Genomic DNA, 25,411 nt, shown 5'->3' on the forward strand with positions numbered 1-25,411 from the left:
CTGTAATGACTGTGATTGCAATGCTGTGGCAATTTCGTACCATTTTAGAGTAGGTCGACACGAAAGCATTTCTAATAAGAAAACTCTACTGATCCGTGGCGCTACAGCCCATGAAGGGCTTAGATCGACCAGCCAGCTTCTGCCCTCACGCCTACATGCCGAAGCAGAGGTGGACTATCATCCAACCAGAATGGAGGTATCGTGTGGTTAGCACAATGATCCCTCCAGCCATTATAGCTGGCATTCGCAACCAGATTTCGCTACCTATCATAGCTCCCCAAGTGCATCACGATGCTGGGTAGGCACCAGTCCCATACACTGGACGAAATTTCATGAGAAAATTTCTTCCCCCACGAGGACTCGAACCAGCGCGCATTCCGTAACGCGAGTTCTAGGCAGGATGCCTTAGACCACGACACCACGGCGCGGGATAATATGGGTGAGAACTATCATACAAAAGATTCAACTTTCAAACAGAAGTCGTCCGATAGATGTCGCAACGTTCGGGCTCCCAAGAATATCGCAGCAGTGAGACATGCTGTTACCACATCTCCACGACGCGACTTCAGTCATTAAACATGCTCTGGTATTAGGAATATCTGATCGGAGTATCAGACGAATCTTACACCTAGACCTCAAGTTCCATTCCTACAAAGTTATGGTGGTTCAGAAACTTCGGCAACATGACTGGCTCAACCGCCAAGATGCTTGCGAGACCATATTGGAAAATGTTTCAGGCGATGCTGTTGTGCTCAGTAATGACTAATCTCATTTTCATTTGTTGGGCTGCGTCAACAAACAAAACTTTCGATAGTTATATACAATAGAAGTAATTTGATACAGTTATATGAACACTTTTTAATGATTGAATAAAATTAATGAAATCGGTTAAAAACCAGACATGTTTCGGAGGTGTGCTCCTCCATCTTCAGTGGTCAGTCTTCCTTAAGCTACGTTACGCGGTCGAACATCTGTACCAACGTCGTGGTACTACCGCTGAAGATGGAGGAGCACACCTCCGAAACATGTCTGGTTTTTAACCGATTTCATTAATTTTATTCAATCATTAAAAAGTGTTCATATAACTGTATTAAATTACTTCTATTGTATATAACTATCTCATTCATGAACACTGTTGTATCTGACCTAACTTATGTAATTTAAAACTTTCCATATTAGAACCCAGAAAACCCTCGAGAAATGCATCAGCGACCTCACCACAGTGATACTGTTTGGTGTGCTGTTGCACAATTTGAAATAATAGAGCCATGCTTTTTTGAGGAAGAAGGACTCGCAGTCACTATTTGAGGATTGTATAGCTTGTGAAGGCAATCATTTGGACGATATTATTTTTAGAACAAAGTGATGTCAAAATGGCAAACATTCTTTTGTAAGTCCACACCTGTGGAGTAATGGTCAGCGAGTCTGGCTGCGAAACCAGGTGGCCCAGGTTCGAATCCCGGTTGGGGCAAGTTACCTGGTTGAGGTTTTTTCCGGGGTTTTCCCTCAACCCAATACAGCAAATGCTGGGTAACTTTCGGTGCTGGACCCCGGACTCATTTCACCGGCATTATCACCTTCATATCATTCAGACGCTAAATAATCTAGATGTTGATATAGCGTCGTAAAATAACCCAATAAAAAAAAAATATAAAATAATTCTTTTGTAAGATGGTAAAATAAAATGTTGCATAGGATCTATGTTGCTCTTGTTATCTATGTTTCTAATGAGGTGAACATTCTGCCGGGCCTTGTATTTAAAAGGAAAAAGTTAAAGCCATTTTATTGTTAAAAACATTGTTTACTTTCAGGTGAAGGATATCTACTTGCATCCTGATCCATTCTCGGTTCAGAATGGTCTCTTAACTCCAACATTAAAAAGCAAACGTCCTCAGCTTAAGGCCTATTTCAAGCCCCAGATTGAGGACATGTATACGAAACTGACGTAGAAAGAGACGAACAGTTCAATGGACCAAGATGGCACCAGGTCACTTGACAGTGTAAAACACAAGTATGCTTTGATCCATTTTCTTGTAAATTTGATCGACATACACCCCTGTGCTTGGAAGCAATTAGCTTCAAAAATCGTAGTGAAATGAAATTAATAAGTTAAAACTCGTCAATTTCACAAACTGTAATGAACTTGTACATAGTTTTAGCCTCATTTCTCTACGATAATTTTTATTCCAAAGTTCCACACTTCCATACACAAGAGTTTATGTGAAAATGGTTCAGGGACTTCGATGTCCCCTTACAAATTCGTTAATTGTAAGTATAGCAAAGGGCTGTGTTTTAAGAAAATCCGATGGTGTAGCCCTAACAGCTGTAAAAAATAACATTATTTATTTTGTACTATCTATATAGTAGTAAGATCAGTTTTCAAACAAATTGTCAACTCTGAATTACTGAAGAAATATGAACCATGTTACATTGGAGAAGATCTCGTTATAGCAGACTGACCAAAAGAGGGACCTCACTCAGTATGAATGAACAGAATCTCTGTTTATGAAATCTGTAACGTTAACTTCGTGAGAAGTGGTTTGACTCTTCATTACAACTACTACTTCATGGTGGTACAGGGTCTTAGTTTGCTTAATGATTTAAAAATCATTGAAAGATGAAACAGTTCTGTCAGTTATCATGCACTACTGGTGTGATGTAATTTTGCTCGGTGAGGACATTTGGCTGAATAAACAAGATCGAGATTTTTTTTTTATTTTATTTTGTTTTTAAAACTGAAGAAAGGAAATTTGAAACAGATGGTCTTACAGTGTGTGAATAATATTATGAACACAACTTATGCATTGAACAAATATATTCACTCTTCCATGTGGATAACAACTTACACTTAATGGTGACACAATTTGACAAAGACTTCACGATATGCAGATGTTTTATGTGGGGTGACCATACCTGGACGTCACAAATCTGAGCTATTTTTTTAATTTGTTTAAAAGCATAATACGTTATCATTATAGTTTATTGAGTGCTACAATTTTGTGTCACATTCAGTGTGTGTTAAATGTCACTTCAGACAATGAATAAGTAGAAAAATTGTAAAGATGTTACGATTATGGTCACAAAATCATTAAGAGTATTTAATTTCTGTCCGTCAAAATAGCCCATTATTTCAATTTCAGATACTTAGTGATCTGATCTCTCTAACTTCTTTCTCTCTGTGTACTTTTCTGTCTCGTTCTGTTTCTTTCTTTCTTTTGTAGACGAAAGATAAGTAACTCCACAATACATGGAAATATTCACATTACAGTAATACCTATAATATGTGTGTTTATGAGAAATAAAAATAAACATTTTAATATACTTCAGAACATCCTCAATTATCCCACTGCGATGAACGAACTAAATATTTCCAGCCTTTCTATTTTTCAGAAAATATCGCTGTATTATTATATAGACTGTGATAAAAAACTATATTTGAAAGACATTAAAACATGTCATAAAATTGCAATAATTCTGTTACATGCAATGGATATGCTGTATTCAATTACTCTATATTGTGATTAATTAGCCTTTTTTCAGAGTGAAGTAATATAAATTATGTGTGTTTGCTTTGGTGCTGTATAATGAATTACAGCAGTATGAAAATACTAAAATTGGCTTCTTTGAAAAACTGTCTGAATTTTTAGTTTTAACGAGTAACAGAAGTAAGGTAATAAAAAATTAACTCATTTGGAGTCTGAACTAATATAAATAAACCAATGCGAAAAGTGCAAACTATGTTCGCTGTGTTCATTCATACTTCAATCATTTCTGTCTATCGTACTTGCCTTTCATTCTTTATTATATTCTCTTGAAAACATTTTTCAACAGAAGTTTGTCACCAACAATTTGATATTGGATCCTCTCTCTCAGTGATGATATTCAAGAAGTTTAACAACCAGTTCTCTCATGTGTACCTATGTTAAACATATACGGTATATGTCCATGGTAATTGCAAATATTACTTAGAAATAATTTAACAACCGGTTCATCTGAACCGGTGCGAACCGGCCGAATATCATCACTACTCACTCTGAATGGTCTTTTAATAAATCAATTTTTTCATTGTTTTTTAATGAAGAGAACTGCAAAGTTCGGAGTTTCAACTGTGGCAGTGACATGAAAATTGGTACAGGAAATGTGATCTGAATCTGTGTAGATTTGAAGCAAATGAGGAAAATTGTGCTTCCTCATGAATTCTTGCACATACTGATGCCATTATTTTGAACCTGATTTTAAGAGAGAGCCACTTTCTCCTTGCTACAATCGTCTGTGATGATGCAACAAATCATGTAATAAGGAAGAGGTGTACAATAGCTAATGGCACCTTCTGCAACTTGAAAGCTGGTAACTACCGTGGTGGATGATGGTAGACATTCAGAAATTGTATTACTTTAACATTCAGTAGTCAAGAACAAATTCGATTAACGTTATTAGCATGATTCAAGGAGTCTTTCGTTATCATTTCTTTTTTTCTATGTCACTTTCTTTATTATTTCTCCTTTTCTTTGACGCTGCCTGTCATTTGTTACAATGATCGATAATCAAGGAGCACAAAGGGATATTAAAATTGTGATCTATATAAAATTATTTAATTTCGTTTTTGTTTTGTATCTAACAATTTTACTGTAAAAATTTTAAATGAAAAAGTTTGATGTAGTTTGTCGAAGATAATTGTCTAGATTTGAATAATGAATTCACTTATGTTCGGAATGCACTTTTTTTTTTTTTTTTTTTTTACTTTCTCTATGAGGCCGGGAGGGGAACATCTCTGTGCACCGCGACCTGAGGTCTATTGTGCGCCCCTGGGATGAGTTGCGAGCCCACCAACCGCACCTACGTCGAACCAACCTAACCCCCAACACCTTAACGACCAGTCCCATCATCCTTCTAAGTCCGTTACCATTCCCCCCTCAAATGGTCTGGAGTGTATGCCACCCTTCCCATCTGGCCAACGGTCTGAGGTGTGCACTTACGAGTATTATATATCATCAGCTTACAAGCAAAACACATTAAGTAAAAAATATTACCTCTGAGAAAAAGGATTTCGAAGGATCGTAACAAAACTGAACTCAAGATGTAAAAACTGAATACTCAAAATATTATTTCTAGTAAATTGTTTCTTTGTGTATTTAATTTTAAAATTCTAAGTTTATACACATACATTATGTACATTATATACGCCTTTTTCTCAGAAGTAATATTTTTTTACTTAATGTGTTTTGCTTGTAAAAACATATTTTAACGTTATTGTTATTAATTTTATACATTTTTTTATTCTAATGAGCAATTATATATACAAATATAGAAGTAAAGTGATCCCTATCACAGGCCATTGAGACCAATAGGACAGCGAAAGGTTAAGGCTCCCACCTGTATAAATAATCAGTACTATTAATGTCAGTTCTAAGTGCCCACTGCCTTCATCCCCAGGGAAATATTCCTTGTACTCATTTCTGTTAGAAGCTGAGTAATCTCAGGGTCATAGTGGAACTGGAAGGATTGAATCACTGAAGAAAATCATGACCCCAATCAAGAATAGAACATATGCAGCCTTCCGACTTGCAGAGTTATGCGACATTGCAGGATGCCCCTAAATTGTATCTGCAAATGTGAAGATAATGATTACCAGAACTTCGCATGTGATGGAAGAGATGAGGGTACGGAAATAAAAATTAAACTAAAATTTTATTTAATATGAATGAAAAATGACATGTTATATAACAGCATCTTAAGTCACACTATACTCTTGACCATGTAAAATATTGTGTAATATAACAAGACAACCAAATTTTGCAATAAGGTGTGAAATTGAGACCTCTACATATTTCTGTATGATGTAAGCCTACAGATAGCAATAAATGACCCCGAAAACTTGCAGTGTCATAGAAAGTGGTGAATTGTTGTTATTAATAGTTTTTATTTCACAAAATGATAAATTATTATTATTATTATTATTATTCAGTTTTAGATTATTGTGCAGAAATGAGGATTGAAATAAGGATGAATTACCGTACTATATTTTCAAAACTAATGCACCTAAACTATTACATAAATACCAACATAAAAGTTTCTCCTTGTTTACTTATGCTCTTGCCTACAACAAACAAATATTTACAAACAATATTAAGAAAATGTTATTGCCTGCTCAGTTCAGCATAAGTTGTGGGGTCTATATTTAAAAGTCAATGAAATGTGTTATTCTGTAATACAATAGCAGCATAGACATTATCTTAAAGGGGTACTGAACAAAAGTCATATTTTGGGATTATACACACAGTGGCGTAAATTAAACCTTCCTACGACTAATGGTTTTCCAAGTAACATACTGGCATACTGCTTGTGACATCACACTGCTACTCCGCACCACAGCAAGTTCATTGTTGCTTTAATTAGGCACACTACATCCATTGTAATTTATAACTAAATTGCGGAAAATAGTGTACTTCTTTTCATAAGAAAGTGTCAAGCAGCTGAGAGCTTACACAACGAAAGCCATGGGTTCGACAGAGTGATGTCAGCAGCAGTTGTGGACAAAATTCTTTCGTTCGTATATTGAGAATTATTTTATATTTTGAGTTGCGCTTTTCAGTGCTGTCATCAGCTCCTTGTTGTCTACAATTTACTTACAAATGGCATTTAAGAAACCCAGAGATTCATTGCCGCCCTCACATAAGCCCGCTATCGGTCCCTATCCTGTGAAGATTAATCGAGTCTCTATCATTATATCCCACCTCCCTCAGATCCATTTTAATATTATCCTCCCATCTCGTCCTCCCCAAAGGTCTTTTTCCCTCCGGCCTCCCAAGTAACATTCTATAAGCATTTCTGGATTCGCCCATACATGCCACATGCCCTGCCCATCTCAAACGTCTGGATTTAATGTTTATAATTATGTCAGGTGAAGAATACAAAGCGTGCAATTCTGCGTTGTGTAACTTTCTCCATTCTCCTGTAACTTCATCCCTCTTACCCCCAAATATTTTCCTAACAACTTTATTCTCAAACACCCTTAATCTCTGTTCCTCTCTCAAAGTGAGAGTCCAAGTTTCACAACCATACAGAACAACCAGTAAAATAACTGTTTTATAAATTCTAACTTCAGATTTTTTGACAGCAGAATAAATGACAAAAGCTTCTCAGCCGAATAATAACAGGCATTTCCCATATTTATTCTGCGTTTAATTTCTTCCTGAATGTCATTTATATTTGTTACTGTTGCTCCAAGATATCTGAATTTCTCCACCTCTTCGAAGGATAAATCTCCACTTTTTATATTTCGATTTCATACAATATTCTGGTCACGAGACATAATCATATACTTTGTCTTTTGGGGGTTTACTTCCAAACCTATCTCTTTACTTGCTTCAAGTAAAATTTCCGTGTTTTCCCTAATCGTTTGTGGATTTTCTCCTATCATATTCACGTCATCCGCAAGACAAGAAGCTGATGTACCATAACCTGTTCAATTTCGAACCCTCTGTGTTATCCTGAACTTTCCTAATGGCATATTCTAGAGCTAAGTTAAAAAGTAAAGGTGGTAGTGCATCTCCTTGCTTTAGTCCGCAGTGAATTGGAAAAGTATCAGATAGAAACTGGCCTATGTGGACTCTGCTTAAGTTTCACTAACACACACAACATATGAAGAAAAAAAAAAAAAAAAAAAAAAAAAAAATTCTTGTTCAGGGCCCCTTTAATATAAATATAACATTTCAGTTTCCTCAATCCAAGACTTCGTTTGGTACATACCGGTAACATGAGTTATTATCATTTAGATAACACCAACAGTAGGTACCAAAGAATACTTTAATCTTTTTAATCAATTGTTTTTCTTAAATTATAACTCTGAGCATCGTACTTTTTGCACAAGTACCTGAATCAGGTCTGTTATGGATAAACCAGTATTTATGGTCACCCTTTTTAACACCAAAGGCGAAAAAATTACATATTTGAACGAAATCTGAGTGTAAACCAGATCCTTTAAAAAAGAAAGAAAGAAAGAAATCGTACTTAATGAATGGTGTACTTTTTGAAATGAAGTTTTATACATCTTTAACCTTTATGGTTTGGTTGCCTGCCTCTACTGAACTTGTATCTAGTGTTTATTGTAAGTCATGGAGTCACAAAATCTCTTCTCCCAAATGCTGCTCTAGAAATATCAACTGTTTTCTTCATAGAAACAAGCTAAAATAATGCATTATGACAGTAGACGACAAAAATAAAACCAATTGCTGAGTTCTGAGTGTATCACACTGTGGTTACATTTTTGCATAAAGATTGTATTACCACATAGAAACAATATTATTTTGTTTCGATTTGTTTCATTTTATTAATAAATGTTGCTGACACTTCAAGATCCCTTATTTCATGTCTTCGATCCTGTTAGACCTAAATTTGATCTGTCTCATTGTCTTCATGATTTAAAATTTGCTGAACGTCATGAATAACATACCGGTATTCCAGACAAAACTCATAACAAAACTGATTGTATCTTTGGATACATTGATTAAACAGTAGGCTGCAATTCAATCACTTGTTTCAAAATCATATTTTTAAGCACAAGAGACCGTAGGAGATATTAAATTATTTCTTATAGAATGTAGATATACTATATCTTTATATATTATATCTTTGTCAGTAATATATCCAAGTATTCTTATCCATTTATTCGTTAATTTTTTTCAATGTTCCGCTCTTTTATTTACTTTATTTATTTATGTATTTATTTATTCCTTTATTCATTCATACATTCTTGTGGCACTTACCTGGTGTGAAGAACTGTTCTGTTAGCTATAATAAATATATTATTAATTTGTTTGTTTATTTATGTTCGCATATAGGCCTACTTATTTATTTTCGCTCTTTTCTCCCTTACTCTCATTTTCTTCATTCTGTCCTTCCTCATCCTCTTATCCATAGACCTATTATCGCTTTTCTCATAACTATCTCTTCTTCCCCTTTCCTCACTAAACATTTTCACTGTTAATTTTTCAGACTTTATCCCTATTAATTAGAATAATTATATTTTTTCTTCTACTGAGTCATTATAATATTATTTTCATATATCTTTTATATGACTTTTGATTGAAATAGTAGTCGGCCTGGGTAGGGCAATCGGTAGAGTGCTGGCCTTTTGTGCTCGAGATTGTGGATTCGATCCTGGCTCAGGTCGATAGCATTTAAGCATGCTTAAATATGACAGGCTTATGTCAGTAGATTTACTATGGGACAAAATTCTGGCACACCGGCAACGGTGATATAACCTCGGTAGTTATGAATGTTGTTAAATAAAACATAATTTAATTAAATAGCATTCATGATATCGATAAATTGTTGCAGCATTATTAAATTTAATTAAATATATGTAGTTTGTGCAGCATATTAAATTCTTCTACTCATATAACGTGTGTATCATATTGATCTGACATATGACTGAATTAGTGCATACCATTACATTCAACCTACCAGATGACCCATTTTATAAACTGTCAAAATATTCGTTCGTTTTTTGTTCATCCAATGAATGACATGTTCTGTTACGAATGTACTTCACAAAATGCAGTAAGCCCTAGATATGTGATAAATTGAAATATAAGTGCTGTATGCAGATGGTTATGGAATCCTTCTGTCTTCGTTTATATATTTCAGACAGTATTTCAAGTAACATGGGATTTGCAAGTCAGTGCCATTAAGTTTCTGGTCAAACTCTTCTGTAGATATGGTATTAATGGCAAATTTGTTCTCTTATTGAGTCATGTTCGACTTTCACAACAAAACAAAAAACTTAACTGACATTTTTAAATGTATAGTTACAGATATTCACAGGTTTCTTTATAGCAGAATAAACCACCTTTACATCATTATTTATGTTAAGATTCAAAACTTAACAGAACTAACCTCATAGATTTCTCTTTTTGCTTGGCTCGTATCCTTTAGATTTCATCATTAGGATTAAATGCCTCCCATTAAAGTAAGGACATAATTGAATATTTGTACAGTTATAAATGTTGAATATAACAGTATCCAGTTTAACTCAGGATAGGTCGCTACATACAGTGTCGTTTAGGTGGTCGCATATCTGGCATTTTGACGAGGCTAGTTCCACATTGGATTTTTCCTTTTGAAACTTGAGAGAGATGAAATAGTGAGGTAAAGTAACAACACGTTTTGTTAAGGCTTGGGGTTTTTTTTTTTTTTTTTACGTCTCACAATGTATAGTTTCTTTGTAAAGAAAGTCCATATCTCTTTTAATACTTCCTGGCCCTATTATACGTCATTAAGTTCTGAGACTGGGTGCATAGTGGTGGTGTGGTGCACTAGAGCGGATAGGTGGCACCATGGTATGGTACCTTGTCAGTTAGTCTCTTGTCCCAGTAAGAGATAGTTGTGTGCACACAGTGTAAGAAGAACTACAGTCTTTGTTGTGACAGTGATTTGAATGCGTGTGTCGGAACTCGAGTATGTCGCAGTTTGAGCAACAGGCAAATGTCAAGTTCTGCCAGAAATTAGGCAAAACTGCTACAAAAACATTTCAAATGATGCAGCAAGTTTACAGCAACGATGCATTGAGTCACAGTGCAGTGTTTAGGTGGCACCAACTTCTTCGCAAGTGAGACACAGTTTGGAGGATGATGTGCGTACTGGTTGGCCACAGACGATTCGAACTGAACCCAAGGTCGAAGAAGTTGCAATGTTGGTGTATGCCAACCATTCCCAATCGGTAGACGATCTCGTAGCAGCAGTAGGGGTCAGCCATGGTACGTGCTACAAAATTCTGCCTGATGACCTGATGTTACCCAGCACAGTGTGCCACGCATCCTGACGCAAGACTAACGTGATGATCGCATGACGATTTGTGGTGACCTGATCAGTAGTGCTGACGATGATCCAACATTTCACAACTGGATTATAACTGGAAACGAAACATGGTATTTCCATTACAATCAGCAACTGAAGCGACAATCCGCCACCTGGAAAATTCCATTATCGCCACGATAAGACAGGTCAAAAGGCAAGGTGAAGCTTGAATTTTTTTTTTTTTTCAAATGGAATTGTTCACATAGAATCCATCCCACAAGGTACAACTGTAAACAAGAATCTGCTACAAGGAGATCCTTGGTCATTTACGCTATTCAATTCGTCGTAAGTGTCCTGAGCTTTGGCGTAGGAAGAATTGGCTGTTGCTACACGACAACGCCCCTGCACATCGCTCTGTCCTTGTCCAAGAGGAACTTGCAAGGCAACATGTCGCCATTTTGCCAGACCCTCTGTACTCACCTGATCTCGCACCATGCGATTTTTTTCTCTTTCCCTGCATGAAAGCAATCCTATGTAGGCATAGATTTGTTGTTGTTTTGACTTCTTTATGGACGTCCTATTGCCTTTTCTCCCTTCTGGCAATGTCAACGTCCCTATTAACCTATATTATTGCCATAATTGTTTCATTGTCTTAACTTGTTATTTATGATCCTATCCTTATAGCTTCATTTTGCATCTGCGAATATGTCGTAGAAGAGCTTTTAATATGGAAATCTTTGAAGTAACTATTAAATTTGGTATCGAAAAGGGGCCATTCCCCTGTATCGAACTAACTTCTGATATAAATTTCTGTATTTGTGAGGAGATACGATTACATCCAAGCAGGACATGTTTAATGTCCCCCCATTGTCCACTTACACATCTTGCTGAGTCCGTTAATCTTATCTTATAATGGTATGCTGGGGTCATTGCGACCTTGTGCTTTATGTTCATAATTGTTGTTATCTCTTGTCTGGTTAGGGATTTTGATAGATATATTGGTTTCGGTTTGTGTCCTTCTTTTCTTTGTATTGACTGGATGTGTTGTGTATGAAAGTCCTGCAGCGTTATCTGTTCATTGGGGGTTAAAGAAACGTTTGCCGCAGATTTTGCCAGCTTGTCAACATATTCATTTCCCGGTATTCCTGAGTGACTGGGGATCCTGACCAATTGTATATCGTTATTTGCTTTTTTTAGTTCTGATATCAACTGTTTACAGTGTATATCAGCCATAGACCTTGCTGTATTGACTTTTGTGTCAATGATGACTTGTAAGGCACTCCTCGAGTCAGTGAATATCCTTATACATGCATCTTGAGTGTGATGTATGGAGATCAATGCCTCTTCCACAGCCCTAATTTCTGCCGTGAATATAGATGAAGTTTTGTGTAAGCCAATAACTTTTTCTTCCCCTTTGGGAAATTTATACTGATGACATGCTCTTACTTGTTGTGTGTAGAATTTTGCCAATTGTAATTCTTGAAAGACTCTTATTTTTTTTTGGTTTTCCTCTTACTCCAAGTATTTGTTTTGCTATTCTGTATATCGTTGACGATAGTTTATGTTGGAGTGTCTTATTTGGGTGAGGGAGTGCCCCTATGCCATACTCCAATACCACTTGTATCATATTATTGTATAATAGTTCCAGTGTTTTGGGGTGATTTCCCCATCTCCTGCCCGTGATATGTTGAAAAATCCTCTTTCGTATATTTATTTTTTGTATGACATAAGTGTAGTGGTCGGACCCCGTCTGATTAGCATTCAGGATCACCCCTAAAAATTTACATTTTAGTAACGTTTGCAGGGTATGGTCCCCCATTTTGATATAGTGACATTCTTCTTGTCAGGGCTTGTAGGCATAGATTTCATTCGGCCGAAGAGGTCATGATTACCACAAGAGAAGCTGTAGGGACATTCTTGCCAACATCTTTCAGCAGTGCTTCCAGCAGCTAAACCAACATTGGCAGACATGCATAGCGGCCAACGGTGACTATTTTAAGGGAGGATGTAGATCTGTTTAAGTGTATGCCGTGTTACGCAGCATCTTGTAAGATATCCAAATTCTTGTGGGTGCCTACTCTCCAGGCATCAGACTCAGAACTTAATGACTGTACATGCTTTTACTTTATTTTATAAAAGGGTAAGTTTTCTGGCGAAATACCTGCATTCAAGGAAAGGTTTAGAAACTTTTAAAGGAAATAATAAACCCGAATAGGATAGGAAAGCCACTGATTTTACGAACACATGACAGTAATTGAGGACCGTTTTTCATAACTGCAAAATTGAGATTTTGTTGGATTCGTTAACATAAGACAGACCTCTACATGATGTTCAAAGCGTCTTAATAAAATTGGGTTATTTTCTTCATTGTAGTGTGTCAAAGTGTGATCGTTTTTTCAAAACTTGCTTTCTGCTATAAGTGAGAGATACAGCAAAACTTGCTTACTATAGTGTTTTGTCTCTCCTGTAAAATTTAGTTTTTTCAGTTATCAAGTTTTGCAAAAACCGTCCTCAATTATTCTATCATAACTGAACTACTGATCTGACAAATATTATTTCTACAGAGTACTGTGAATTGTTCGAAGAAAATTCTTCTAGCAGGAAGTAGCCAACATTCATAAAGTCAGCTAGAGAGAGGGACAAACTTATAATTGCTTCCATTTTGGTGCGATTGTCATTTGAATTTGATACAAGCAAAATACTCATATAGTGACTAGGGCCAGGTTAAAAGTATAATAATCGTCTCTATTGGGTTCATTATTACATTATACTGAGTTTTTATAAATTGGTCTTAGAAAAAAGAAGCAATGATTTATTACTTTCATTAATGGCATGATTATCTGAGTTTCAGTTTTTGTTTTACTTATTTAAATAAGTAAAATATTACTCCATTTTCATTCTTCACATAGTTACCAATATTTCAACTTAAATATTTTAGGACTACTATCAGCAGTGCATACAAATTCAAATAGCACAAGTTGTTTTGCAATTAATATTTAGATTTATATCCAATTTTATTTGTATTATATATAAGAAATCTCTGAATATTCAAAGACACTCTTTACTTGAAGTTAGATTTATTTTTTTTAATCACAATATAGGCTACTGAATAAAATTTTATGTTGAAAGACAATTTGGGAATACAGCTTATAAAAGTTTAAAATAAGAGGTAACTCAACAAAGTTGTAGGTAAAGTATACTGTTTCTTTACGAGTAAAGTGAAGTTTTCATGAACAGGGTCTCAGAAATGGATGTTTAGTGCGGACATTACTTTTTCTGGTAAGTAAATACTACAGTTGTGATGTACAGAGCCAATGATATTTCATCATAGGAGGAAAAAGTTTTCAACTTATTATTAATTTCAAGTCGAGTTCCTATCCTTTGATATTAAAAAGATCAAGGAGGGCGATGAAGGGACATCTATATTGGCTACAACGACATTTTATCCATTAGAAGACATATTCTCGATTCTAATTAGAGGTATTTTTTTAAGTAAGAATTACAGTCAGTGAGGAAGAATTACACAAATACCTGATACTAAAACAATATCACTTCTCTAATAGCACCAATTTCAGATTTAAGTTTTATTAGATATTTATGATCGGAAGTCTCTTCGTTGACAGCAGTAGAAGCCATATTATAATAATAATAATAATAATAATAATAATAATCATGATGATGATTATTATTATTTGTCGCTTATATACTGTAAATTAATATTTCGAGAATGTTCTTAAAATTCAATATAAAAAAATTAGGCAAATGTAATTGCTTCTAATTTGTATAGCACTGCATTACTATCAAGTGTCCTAACTTGCCAAGATAAGTTAAATGGAAGTATCTTCACATATTTAATGTGAACAAGGTGGTCCAATAGTTCAGACTATCGCACATTAAGCATATGTGTCAATCACTTTGTGAGGCTCATGAATGTAGAAAATGTCAATTTTTCACTCTCACCCACCTGAAAAATGAGAACTTCGTTTTCTTCAGGACCATATTTTTTATACATACACATCGGAAAGTAATATAGGACAAATAAATGAGGTTTATATTAATAGGTTATATTGTACAGTAATACTTTATAATAAGATTGCCATGAAATTTAATTTCTCATAAGGATAAAATAATAAACATCATACCAAATTAAATCCAATTTTTATTGGTGTCTCATTTGAAATGTACATTTTTTCCATGATAAATATAAATATTGGCACTTGAGAATATTCTTTCCTCAAAGTAGTGCTCGACTTCAATTGTTGCAGATGTACATAATGTAGGATTTAATTGTATATACAAAACTGTTCAAATTTTTATGTACTTGTTATAGGTATGTACGTATGTGACGCAGTTTAATATTATACTTGTAAAGAACATAATCTCTCTCAAAACTTGATTTTTACATTTCTTAATTACATAATCCTTCTTAGATACGGTATGAGCACAGGATACGAGATTTATAAGCACATAATGAAAATACTGCCCGATGCTGAACCCACAATGTATAGCATAAATTAGAAAATATAGAACTGCTATGTCTTCAGTAGTATTTTGTGTTAGCATCTTTACAAAAACTGTTTGCAAAGTATGATTCCCAATATATCTTATTGGGATTTTTCACAAAATAAAATTGAAATAAATTTTAAACACATCTATTCAACCTTTCTATTGTCGAAAGAATTTCAATGTATTACTTATCTTTTCTTGCAAATTAGGTTTTTTTTTTCTATCTAATCACCAACCATAACAACATATATGGAAACAAATTCATTGGGTTCTCAATTCTGACAGTTCAAAATGTGTTAGTGTAACCACTTTATAGTTATATTTGGTGTGGCATAGTATCTTTTATGTCTGAGTTCTTTATGTATATAAAGTACTCGTTTGTATTACACACGTAACTGTTAGAAATGAATACTGTTACTGAGATGCAAATCTCTATTGGAATCCTTAGTGAAGAGCTTTGTATACGCCAAATTTAAGCAATTTTTACATATAGCAAAGTAACTTCCTTGGTAAAGGATCCACTTAGACGGGTTATAAAAAAAAAAAAAACAAAGTATATTAGACAAATATTCAATAGTTATATTTGTATTATTTTTAACACGTACCATTAAACACTAGACTGAATTTGTACCTAATTATGACAATTTACAATGAATACTTGTAAATGTTATTGATTCTGTTTTACATTGTTCAGTTGTGTTATTTCATGTTTATGGTTTTACACTGTGATTTATTTTCTGTATCAGATTTTATCATACAAGTATGATTGTTAATATGGTGTCAGTTTCTGTCCTATTGAAAACTTCTATTCCATAAATCCAAATGCTGATTAAGCTCGACAATTTATAACTGAATAATCCACCACTATGAAGTCTTAGTTTCCTTTGTATATATTTTTTAATTCAATTGTCTGAAATCAACTAAAAAAATAAGATAACGAAACTTTAGTCATTTTTAGAATATAACATTTGGAGACCAAATTTTTAACATAATTTCCTACATAAATAAACCAAACCACCAAAATGTTCTTCTACATATTATTAGTTGCCACAACTGTTTAAATTGGAAGTCATTTTGAATTTCTTTCACATTCAACTCACAGATATTTAATGACTGATAATAATCAGTGTCTAATGGTGCCGTATGTTTTGTATGTATTTCAAGATTAAAAATGGTAATCTATAAACATTGCTGTTATTCATTTCCATATCTGAAGATAATTTAATATTCTCTATACCAAGTTCCAAACAGTAAGCAGCATTCTCACTGATAGAGTTCCCACAGATAAATTAACATACACATTTCTTCATCCCATTTATTGGTTTATTTAATAACACGTTTCACTTCAAGCTTTTTTTTTGTGTCACTGGTAGTTTTGTATATGGAACTTCGGACCTCTACCATATTAATGCAGCATACTACTCCAGTTCGTCCATTCAGTCATTCTAGCAGTTCAAAACTTAATTACAAGTGCTACAGTTATGTAACCCACAATGTTTACTACTTCACTCAATTATATTACTATCTAAATTGAAAATCACGTCAGATATAATACTTTATATTTTAAAAGAGAATAAAAGAATACCAAAATATTTAAATTAATATTCATTACTTTACATTACAGTAAATATAAATATTCCGGAGAGAAAAAATATGTAATACCTATGTGGAATGCTCATCTATTAATTTTCACAGAAAGTAATTGAAGGGTGTGATCCCAAAACGCGTTTAGTCCATTTTTATGAAAGGCCTGGGCTAGTTTCTTTATCCACTGGTTTACAGACTGAGCGAGTTTTCAAGTGACTAAGTAGACTAAGTGCATTTTGGGATCACTCTCTTCAATTATATATTTGGATAAAACTTGTAAAACCCTTTACTCTGGAGTCCAAATTTCGTTCACTGTCTTAATTTTTCTCCCTACCTCAATTAACCTTTTCAGTCTATATCATGTAATATTTCAATAGTTCTTAAAGCTTGTCAAATAAACATAACTACTTTCATTACCCCATCCTTCTGATGTAAAATCAAGGGATACCATTTGCTTGTTGTTCTCACATAAACTTCTAAGAAAATGAACTTAAAAAAAGCCGTTCCATTATGCTTTTTGCATATAGGCTACAATAAGAAAACATATGGGAATTCTATAACATAAAAAGAAGAAACATTTTGTATTTGGAATGAACATAAACTTTTCATCAGTTTAATTATAATGATTTGTATTTTGAAAAATTCATGATCTTTAAATTTATGAGAAATATACAAATTTAAAAAAGTCTAAAAAACATAACATCGAAATTAATTCCATATTAGCTTACTCTACATATGCTATAAATGACAAAAATGTGTATAACAATATGATTCCAACAACAAATCACTGGAATGTAAGAGATATAAATTGTTCTGAATGTTCGACTTAATTGCAATATAAAAAATCTTCCTAATAACTGAATAATATTATGTGACAAACTACTGGGTGTTCAGTTCAAAGTGTGTCATGGCTCGCTGTATGCCGTCATGTGGCTAGTTGATGAGCCTAGAGAATTCAATCTTCCTACACTTCCGCAGAGGTGTATTACCTATGTGCAAGAGAAGTTGCCTAGCAAGTACGGCGTTCATTCTGAAGAGTACTTACCGATACGTACGGTGACGCTGGTAGTGGCAGGAATGTGAACTGTTTCCAAACATGTACTGAGGTGAGTTTTTTTCTTACTGTCGAGATATGGGGAGAAGGTTAAGACGATTACTTACGTATTTGTTGACATTAACTTCGACGGTCAACATGGACACGGAGCATTTGATTTGTGTTGTGGAATGTTGCCGTACGCAACCGATGATAACAAATACCCTGGGTACGACTTGGCTTCGCAAAATACAGTTCGAAAGAGGTTATGGTAGCACACAGACCGTACAGACTGCCATCTGTTGCTACGATGTTCAAGTTATACCGTACACATTCTCAAGTTCAGATTGAACGCCTTGATTAATAGACAACTTCTCTGACATAAAAGCTGAAACTCGCTTCAAATAGCTGACTCATCAACAGTGATGTCATGACACACTTTGAAATGAACACCCAGTATACATACATAACATTATCACTGCATTAGAATTTGTAAAATTCATTTAATATCCAGATAGTATAGCATCATAACTTTATCTTTCTTTTAGATATAAGTTTCGGAATTTATAACAAACATATGTTAATATTTAAGCAAAATGTAAAATGTTTACTGGGAAGCAAATGAAAGACACATCCGAAGGTGATAACTGAAAATAATTCTCTTTTTGAAATATGTTCATTGTTAATAGTCTATATACATGCACTAATAGAGCTAAGATCTTATTATGCATGAAGCACATGAAAAGACAATAATTATAATCAAAATTATGACAAGTATGCAATCAAGTCAATGTTCTCTGCGTTTGTTAGTCTTGATAGAAACTCAGTTCCAGTAAGATAATAATTCTGTTAAAAAAATATATATGAAATGGACTCTGTACTTGCAAAGATATTACAATACGTCCCTCATTTAAAATGCTTGCAATAAATTCCAAAACTTATATTATTAGAGAGTATGTTATTGTCAATATGAATTCAATTGTGCCTACACAGATTTAATATTTACAAAAATACCCTAAGAACAATAAAGTAGCAAATGATGTGAACTATTTATGAAGAAAAACATGGTTCACTAAATATAAAATTAGCAATGAATAACATTCGAATCAAGACAATTACCATTTACAGGTGAACACAAATTCAGTTACATGTATTTGATTTACCTATCACACAATGGCTCTAAGCCCATGCATAAAAAATATGGTATTAAATTAATTTAAAATTATAAAAATAAATAATAATAAAAATAAAAACCTCTGTAAACGTAATAAATACATTGATAACATTTGTTCCATCAAATTATGAGCAGCATCATTAAGTTCAATAAATATAAAAATACAATTAACACTTTTATAGTACAGTAATAAATAAACATGTTGGAATGGCTTGGTAACACTCATATTAACTTAAAAGACTTCAGCAAAATCTCTAGCTAATGGGTTTAATACTTGAATTTTTTTTTTTTATATAATTCACGTGAAATAAAATCACCATCAATACTTTTGCATGTTGGACCCATATCCACTCATATAATAAAGAACTTGACACTGTTCAAGAATTATAAATACAATTGGAAAGGGTAATATGTATTTAAATCTTGACAGGGATGTTTCAAATACCATATCATATATAAATTCGTGAATAACAGTGTGATCTACGGGTGGTGAATGGGACTCATACTGAAAGGCTGCACTCAAGCACGGTTACAAATTACCAAGTCCCCCCTCCCCAAATATAAGGCAATGTTAAGTTTTCCTATGGCAAATTCCCAGATCCATCCTGCCAAAATACCATCGTGCTATCGCGAATTCCATCAACACTAAGAACAACGACACAGTTGATACAATATCATTAAATTACCTCTTCTTTCTCTGTCGGTTTAACCTCTCCCTTTTCCATCCTACATGCCACTATGTATAGCGGGAAGAATTACTGAATTGCATGCTAGACATCTCACAAGTGTGGGCCTCATTAAATTATCAATAAACAAAATTTTAATCTGGTGTAATTTTAGAAGAAAACTGTTAGAAGACTAATAATCAATTCAAACAATGGAGACCTTCAGGGTCAATGAAATAATATGGTGATAACAGAACAATAATAAGATGAATGTTAGGAAACTGTCTATTCTCCAACCTCTTTATCTGTTATGAATTTCTGAAAATAAGCAGTTCCCTTACTGAGAAGCTGTCAGCTAACTGAGCTAGAGCTGCTTTGTATTTGGCTGATAGTTTGTAAACCCGACTACATATAACAATGAAATATAACCTATGTATTTAGTTTATAAACTAGTTGGTCTATGAAAATGCTCAAAAGGGAAAGAAAAAATAACATATGCAGATATATGTTGCATTTTTTACTAATGGCGGGTATTTGACTCTCCATCATCCACCCATATGAAGCCAGTTATGTAGCCAATTTACCAACACAGTCATTGCATAGAGTGCGCCATAGGAAGACGGTCTACGCTACACCTGCAATGAGATGAGGTGACGAACATTTATTGGGATCCCACATGCGAACAGGAGCCCGAGTGAAAACCCCTGTGTTATCTGGATCACAGGCTTGCCCAACATGTCATAAATCAGGGGTATGAGTCCTGAGCTCTAGCCATTGAACCAATATGACAGCTAACATACTTACAAATGGCTTTTGAGGAACTCGGAGGTTCATTGCCACCCTCACATAAGCCCACCATCGGTCCCTATCCTGAGCAAGATTAATCCAGTCCCTAGCATCATATCCCACCTTCCTCCATCTATGTCTCGGCCTCCCCAAAGGTCTTTTCCCCTGAGGTCTTCCATCTAACACTTTATATGCATTTCTGGATTCGCCCATATGTACTACATCCCCTGCCCATCTCAAACGTCTGGATGTAATGTTCCTAACTATATCAGGTGAAGAATACAATGTGTGCAGTTCTGCGTTATGTAACTTCCTCCATTCTCCTGTAACTTCATCTCTCTTAACCCCAAATATTTTCCTAAGCATCTTATTCTCTAATACCCTTAACCTCTGTTCCTCTCTCAACATGAGAGTCCAAGTTTCACAACCATACAAGTAGCTAACATGAGAAATATATTACAAAATGAGTATTTTAAATTGTGGACTTCTATACAAAAGACTACATTCCATTTCATCGTCTTATCTCATTAACATCAATGTCACCAATGCTACCCTCAAGAGGTGTATTTTGTGAATAACAACTTAACCACATTTGATCTGTATACTTGGTTCTTAAATATAAAAGTGGAAGAGCTTCTATCAGTGAATATTATTCAATAATAATGAAAGCTGATAATAATAGAAATACAAGGATATAACAGTAAACTGGAAAATACAGAGTGTTCCAAAAGTCTCCATACACAGGGAATGTCAGTTCAAAATATAAATTTCACTATGTGGTAAATGTAGCGGCCTTCAAGAGTCGGGCGGAGGTCAATAAATGCATTGCAACCAGTTCCAATGTAAACACTGCAACATGTTCGTTGTCACATGACAGGGGTCGACGTCCCAGATTTTCTTCTGGTAGACCTGCAACTTAAAGTGACCTCAGAGGCAAAAATCAAAGGGTATGAGATCTGGAGAATGGGTTGACCACATTAAGCACATGTGACATTTTTATTTCGAACTAAAATTTCCTAAGTATAACAGAGACCATATTGATTTCATTGGAATAACAAATTTACTATTAGGAATTAGTTTTAAGATTAATTTGATGAAAAACAGCTAAAATAAATTTAAAAAGAAAAGTGTTGGGCAAAAAATATTTAATTTCTTATATAGATGTTATCTAAGGACACTGAACTGTACAAAAAATATTACCAAAAATTACGAATCTCCTCTCCATATACAAATAGGCCACTGATGCTAGATACAGTCTGGAAATATCAACTTATTACTTGACATTAAGTTTTTGCATTTGGTCATAAAAAAGATAAGTGTTCAAATATTACAACATGCGATCTACATTAGAACTTTTATCCTTCATATACTATTATCTTGCAGAAATAATGACTTTATACTTTTAACATGGTAGTAAAAATCAGTTCCATTTACCATAGGTCCACATCAACAATAAAATCTGAGGAATAATGTAATGGATTTGGGGATACTATAACAGAAATCAATAACTTTTCTATCTTTGTTCCTCTCATATACACCAGTATCTTTATTCTATAAAAGCATAGTGCCAACCATAGATGCGTTCTTCATCTGTGATTAGAAATCTATGTTATTGGTAACCATTCTTAGTCTTGTTAAATAAAGGACCACAACATACATATATGAGTACGCTACCATATTGTTTTGTTTAAATGTCCATCATTATTATAAATAGATGGCAGCAAAACACATGCTTTGCAAAAATTATAATAGTACTATTATCCATGTCAACCTTACAGCAATAACAATAAAGATGACAAATATTCCTTTACAGTTACAAAACAGTGTAAAGTACCTTAAACGAATTTTTAAAGAATTCACGTACAAGATGATAATCCTGATTTTACTAACAGCCCAGATAAGCGAAATCGTATTCATTTTGCTCAGCATATGGGACATATTGGTCTGCTATGTTCCCTCTCCAGTGACAAACCACCTTCGACAGCAGATATTGGCAATTTCTAGGACTTTTCGATTATGGTTAAGTATGAGGCAAGGTCTCAACAAGAGAAGAGGGCAATACAAGGCACACATTCACTTCCTTCATCAGGAAATGAACAGCAACAGTTTGGTTTGTAACATTTAGCACAAACTGGTAATGAAATTTTTGACTAAAATTAATAAATAAAGCATGATGCAGTCTTTTATCATTTGAAGCTACATTTAACGAACTTTATATTAAATATAACTTATGGGGTAAAATGAAATTATTTGTATTTGTAGGTATCTACTTCATTAACTGAAACTGTGTATGTGTATTTAATGGAACTAAGCACAACATGTCAGATCAAGAAGAGCAGAATCTTTATATACTTTCCACAACGATTATTTAAACTTGATTAAGTCACTATAATCTCAATAACGTTTTGAAACATATACTTAAGGTAAATCATTATCAATGTTGCCTATCAATCGTCATCCTATTTCACCTTTTCTTCCTCTTAATATTATCAGCCACATTCAATTCAATATGTCTGTAATCGCAGTTAGTATTTCAGTTATGAAATAGAGCCTATATACACGAAAAAGTATCGTCTAATTGTCTGCATGCTTGTATAAGTTTATCCCATTATTGCCACTATGTATATTTACTAACCGTAAAATAAATACCTAAAACAATAACAATTACAAAGACAATAGCTACTCCAAACAAAACGAGACGATGTTGCATAGATCGCATGATCATTCCACTGACAATCCGTGAACTCCGTCCCAACTCTGCATCTGTTTCCCGTAGCTGAAAGTAAAATACACATTATTTTAGAAAAAAATTTAAATATCTAGGAAAACCTGAGGTATCCATTTTGTAATTATCTTCGCTCAATAGAACACATTTGCATCATGCAGATTTTTTGACATTAGAATGCAGTATGTGAAAAGAAGAAGTCTATATATTTCAGATTTCAACAAAATATTACATATTGTAGGCCTAATTCTAATTTACTTTATTAATCATTAGTAAAATTAAAATATAACTGTCATTTTAACTCGTGAGATGTAAACTGAAACTGAAATATGCGAATCTGTTACATTTTATATATGTATAACTTTTTTCTGTACTTGATCATTGTGGTAATTAATATAGTTCACTCCTCAAGCTAGGTGTTAATATTTTCTGATAACGTGTTCCAGCCTGATTTGAAGAGATGTAAACTCAAAACAGTAATGAACATAGGTTGCACATTTATAATATTATAATCACTGATGGGAATGACTTCAGAATACCACGTAAGTACATATGTCGCTATCGCTTTATTCAATTATTTATTTTTGGTCCAGCGGACATATCTTTTTTATGAACTTATTTATCTACCTTTGTGCCATCAATAAAAAATATGGGTTTTAATTATTTTTAATTTGCACAATCTGTACATAAGTACTTACTCGATATTCTGAAATGGGGAAAATTTTAGAACACAGATTGCACCTACCAAATTATGTCTTAAAATACTAAAAAGAGCAGATTTGTCTGCGTTTGACGAATGCGCATCATTATATTTACGAAAAGGCACTTTTCAGTGCCAATAATTTATTTTGTGTGCACAAGATTGGAATTTTGAAGTAAGAGGGAAAGGGTGCAATCCGTGTTCTGGAGTTTATCCCTGAAATGTAGCACACTGATGATCTATTGTTATTTATATTAAATAATAAATAAATAATTATAATTAGTGCCACTTACTCTACTTCGTGATTTCTGAATTGTTTCCCGCTGAGCATGTAAATCTTGCAACACTTGAGAGCCAATTTCTTCAGTCTCTAATATAATTCTGTATCCTGTAGTAAGATGACGTCCAGTTCGTTCTAATCTCTCAGAATTGTCAAGAAGTCTTAATTTTTGTTCTTCATTCATGCTGACTCCTCCCCCATATAGATCATCTTGCCCAAAGAAGCCTACAAAAAGAGCAATTAATAGAAACTTTTTTTAGTACCTTTCTTACATAGTATTATTCAATTTTAAATGTTTACAAGAAGAAACGTACCATCCTGAAATGGAGGGCTTCGCACTTTCATAAACTCTTGACTGAGTCTACCTAGTTCTGCCCTGTAACTATCAACTCGTGTCCTTAAGCGTGGCCGAGCAGTCGCCTCTACCTCTCGAACTTCCAATTCCATCTGCTCAAGCTAGTTTAACAGGAAGAAATCAATTCATAAACATAACTATAGAATCTAGATGTGTTTAACATGTGAACAACATAACTCTTTGTGTTTGACATTTCTATTACCCATATTACAACTTTATTTTAATACTTTTAATCGTTTTTACTTTAATGTAGTTTAATTTATAATCTGTAATCTATATTTATAATCTGTTCAGAGTGACCCCAAACTTCTCACGTCCCTTAATACTTACCAGTTCCTGGGCCTCTTCCATGTGTCTTTCAACATCAAGGACAAGTGTCTTCTTGTCAGCTACGGCAATATAAAATAAAGATATGCTGTAATTACGTGTGCTATAAAGAAGATCACTCCTTAAATTACAACTCTGCCGTGCATGGACTATTCTATTTGGTACTGTATGATTGTCTGAATTCCAATTATGAGTTTAAAATAAGAAAGTATACCATAACATTTCAAATATGACCAAACGAAACATAAGAAAGTTTTGTGCCACATACCGCCATGTGATGATGTTAATTTTCCAATCTTGGCCGTAATATCCGCTGTCAAAACAGCATATTGTTGCTCATAGTTCTCCATTAACGACGCCATGTTTCCTTCTGCTGTCAAAATAACAATTGTAGTCGTTTTACAACTTTGTTGTTTGTTATTTGTGTGTTGGTAGGTCAAATTCACATCACCCAGTAATTTTGTAATTTAATATTT

General features: G+C 34.0%; 2 protein-coding genes across 6 annotated transcripts in view; one reads left to right on the top strand and one right to left on the bottom strand.

Annotated features, from left to right (window-relative positions):
* Positions 1 to 3,321, top strand: part of LOC138716340 (long-chain-fatty-acid--CoA ligase 5) — a 245,667-nt gene extending 242,346 nt beyond the window's left edge. For all 5 annotated transcript variants that reach the window (XM_069849314.1, XM_069849313.1, XM_069849312.1 and 2 more), the window contains exon 12: positions 1,812 to 3,321. In XM_069849314.1, the coding sequence (XP_069705415.1) occupies positions 1,812 to 1,949 (138 nt within the window). In that variant the 3' untranslated portion in view covers positions 1,950 to 3,321. The remainder of the gene's footprint in view (positions 1 to 1,811) is intronic.
* Positions 3,322 to 14,938: 11,617 nt separating this feature from the next.
* LOC138716343 (vesicle transport through interaction with t-SNAREs homolog 1A-like) lies at positions 14,939 to 25,369 on the bottom strand. Its single transcript, XM_069849326.1, has 5 exons — positions 25,204 to 25,369; positions 24,939 to 24,997; positions 24,568 to 24,709; positions 24,267 to 24,478; positions 14,939 to 23,324 (listed from the first exon to the last, which is right to left on the bottom strand). Exons 1-5 carry the CDS (start codon positions 25,295 to 25,297, stop codon positions 23,166 to 23,168), a joined length of 666 nt encoding a protein of 221 aa, XP_069705427.1. The 5' UTR covers positions 25,298 to 25,369; the 3' UTR covers positions 14,939 to 23,165.
* Between the last annotated feature and the right edge of the window lie 42 nt (positions 25,370 to 25,411).

The sequence above is a fragment of the Periplaneta americana genome, chromosome 16 (assembly GCF_040183065.1).
Source record: "Periplaneta americana isolate PAMFEO1 chromosome 16, P.americana_PAMFEO1_priV1, whole genome shotgun sequence".
Classification (NCBI taxonomy): Eukaryota; Metazoa; Arthropoda; class Insecta; order Blattodea; family Blattidae; genus Periplaneta; species Periplaneta americana.

Bases quoted from the DNA above. Each gene is read 5' to 3' on its own strand.
- LOC138716343 (XM_069849326.1), bottom strand. From the start codon at position 25,297: ATGGCGTCGTTAATGGAGAACTATGAGCAACAATATGCTGTTTTGACA. The intron at 24,710-24,938 runs GTAAGTATTAAG...CTGTTAAACTAG, and splicing joins TGGAAGAGGCCCAGGAACTG to CTTGAGCAGATGGAATTGGA. The intron at 23,325-24,266 runs GTAAGTGGCACT...TTTTACTTTCAG, and splicing joins TTCAGAAATCACGAAGTAGA to CTACGGGAAACAGATGCAGA.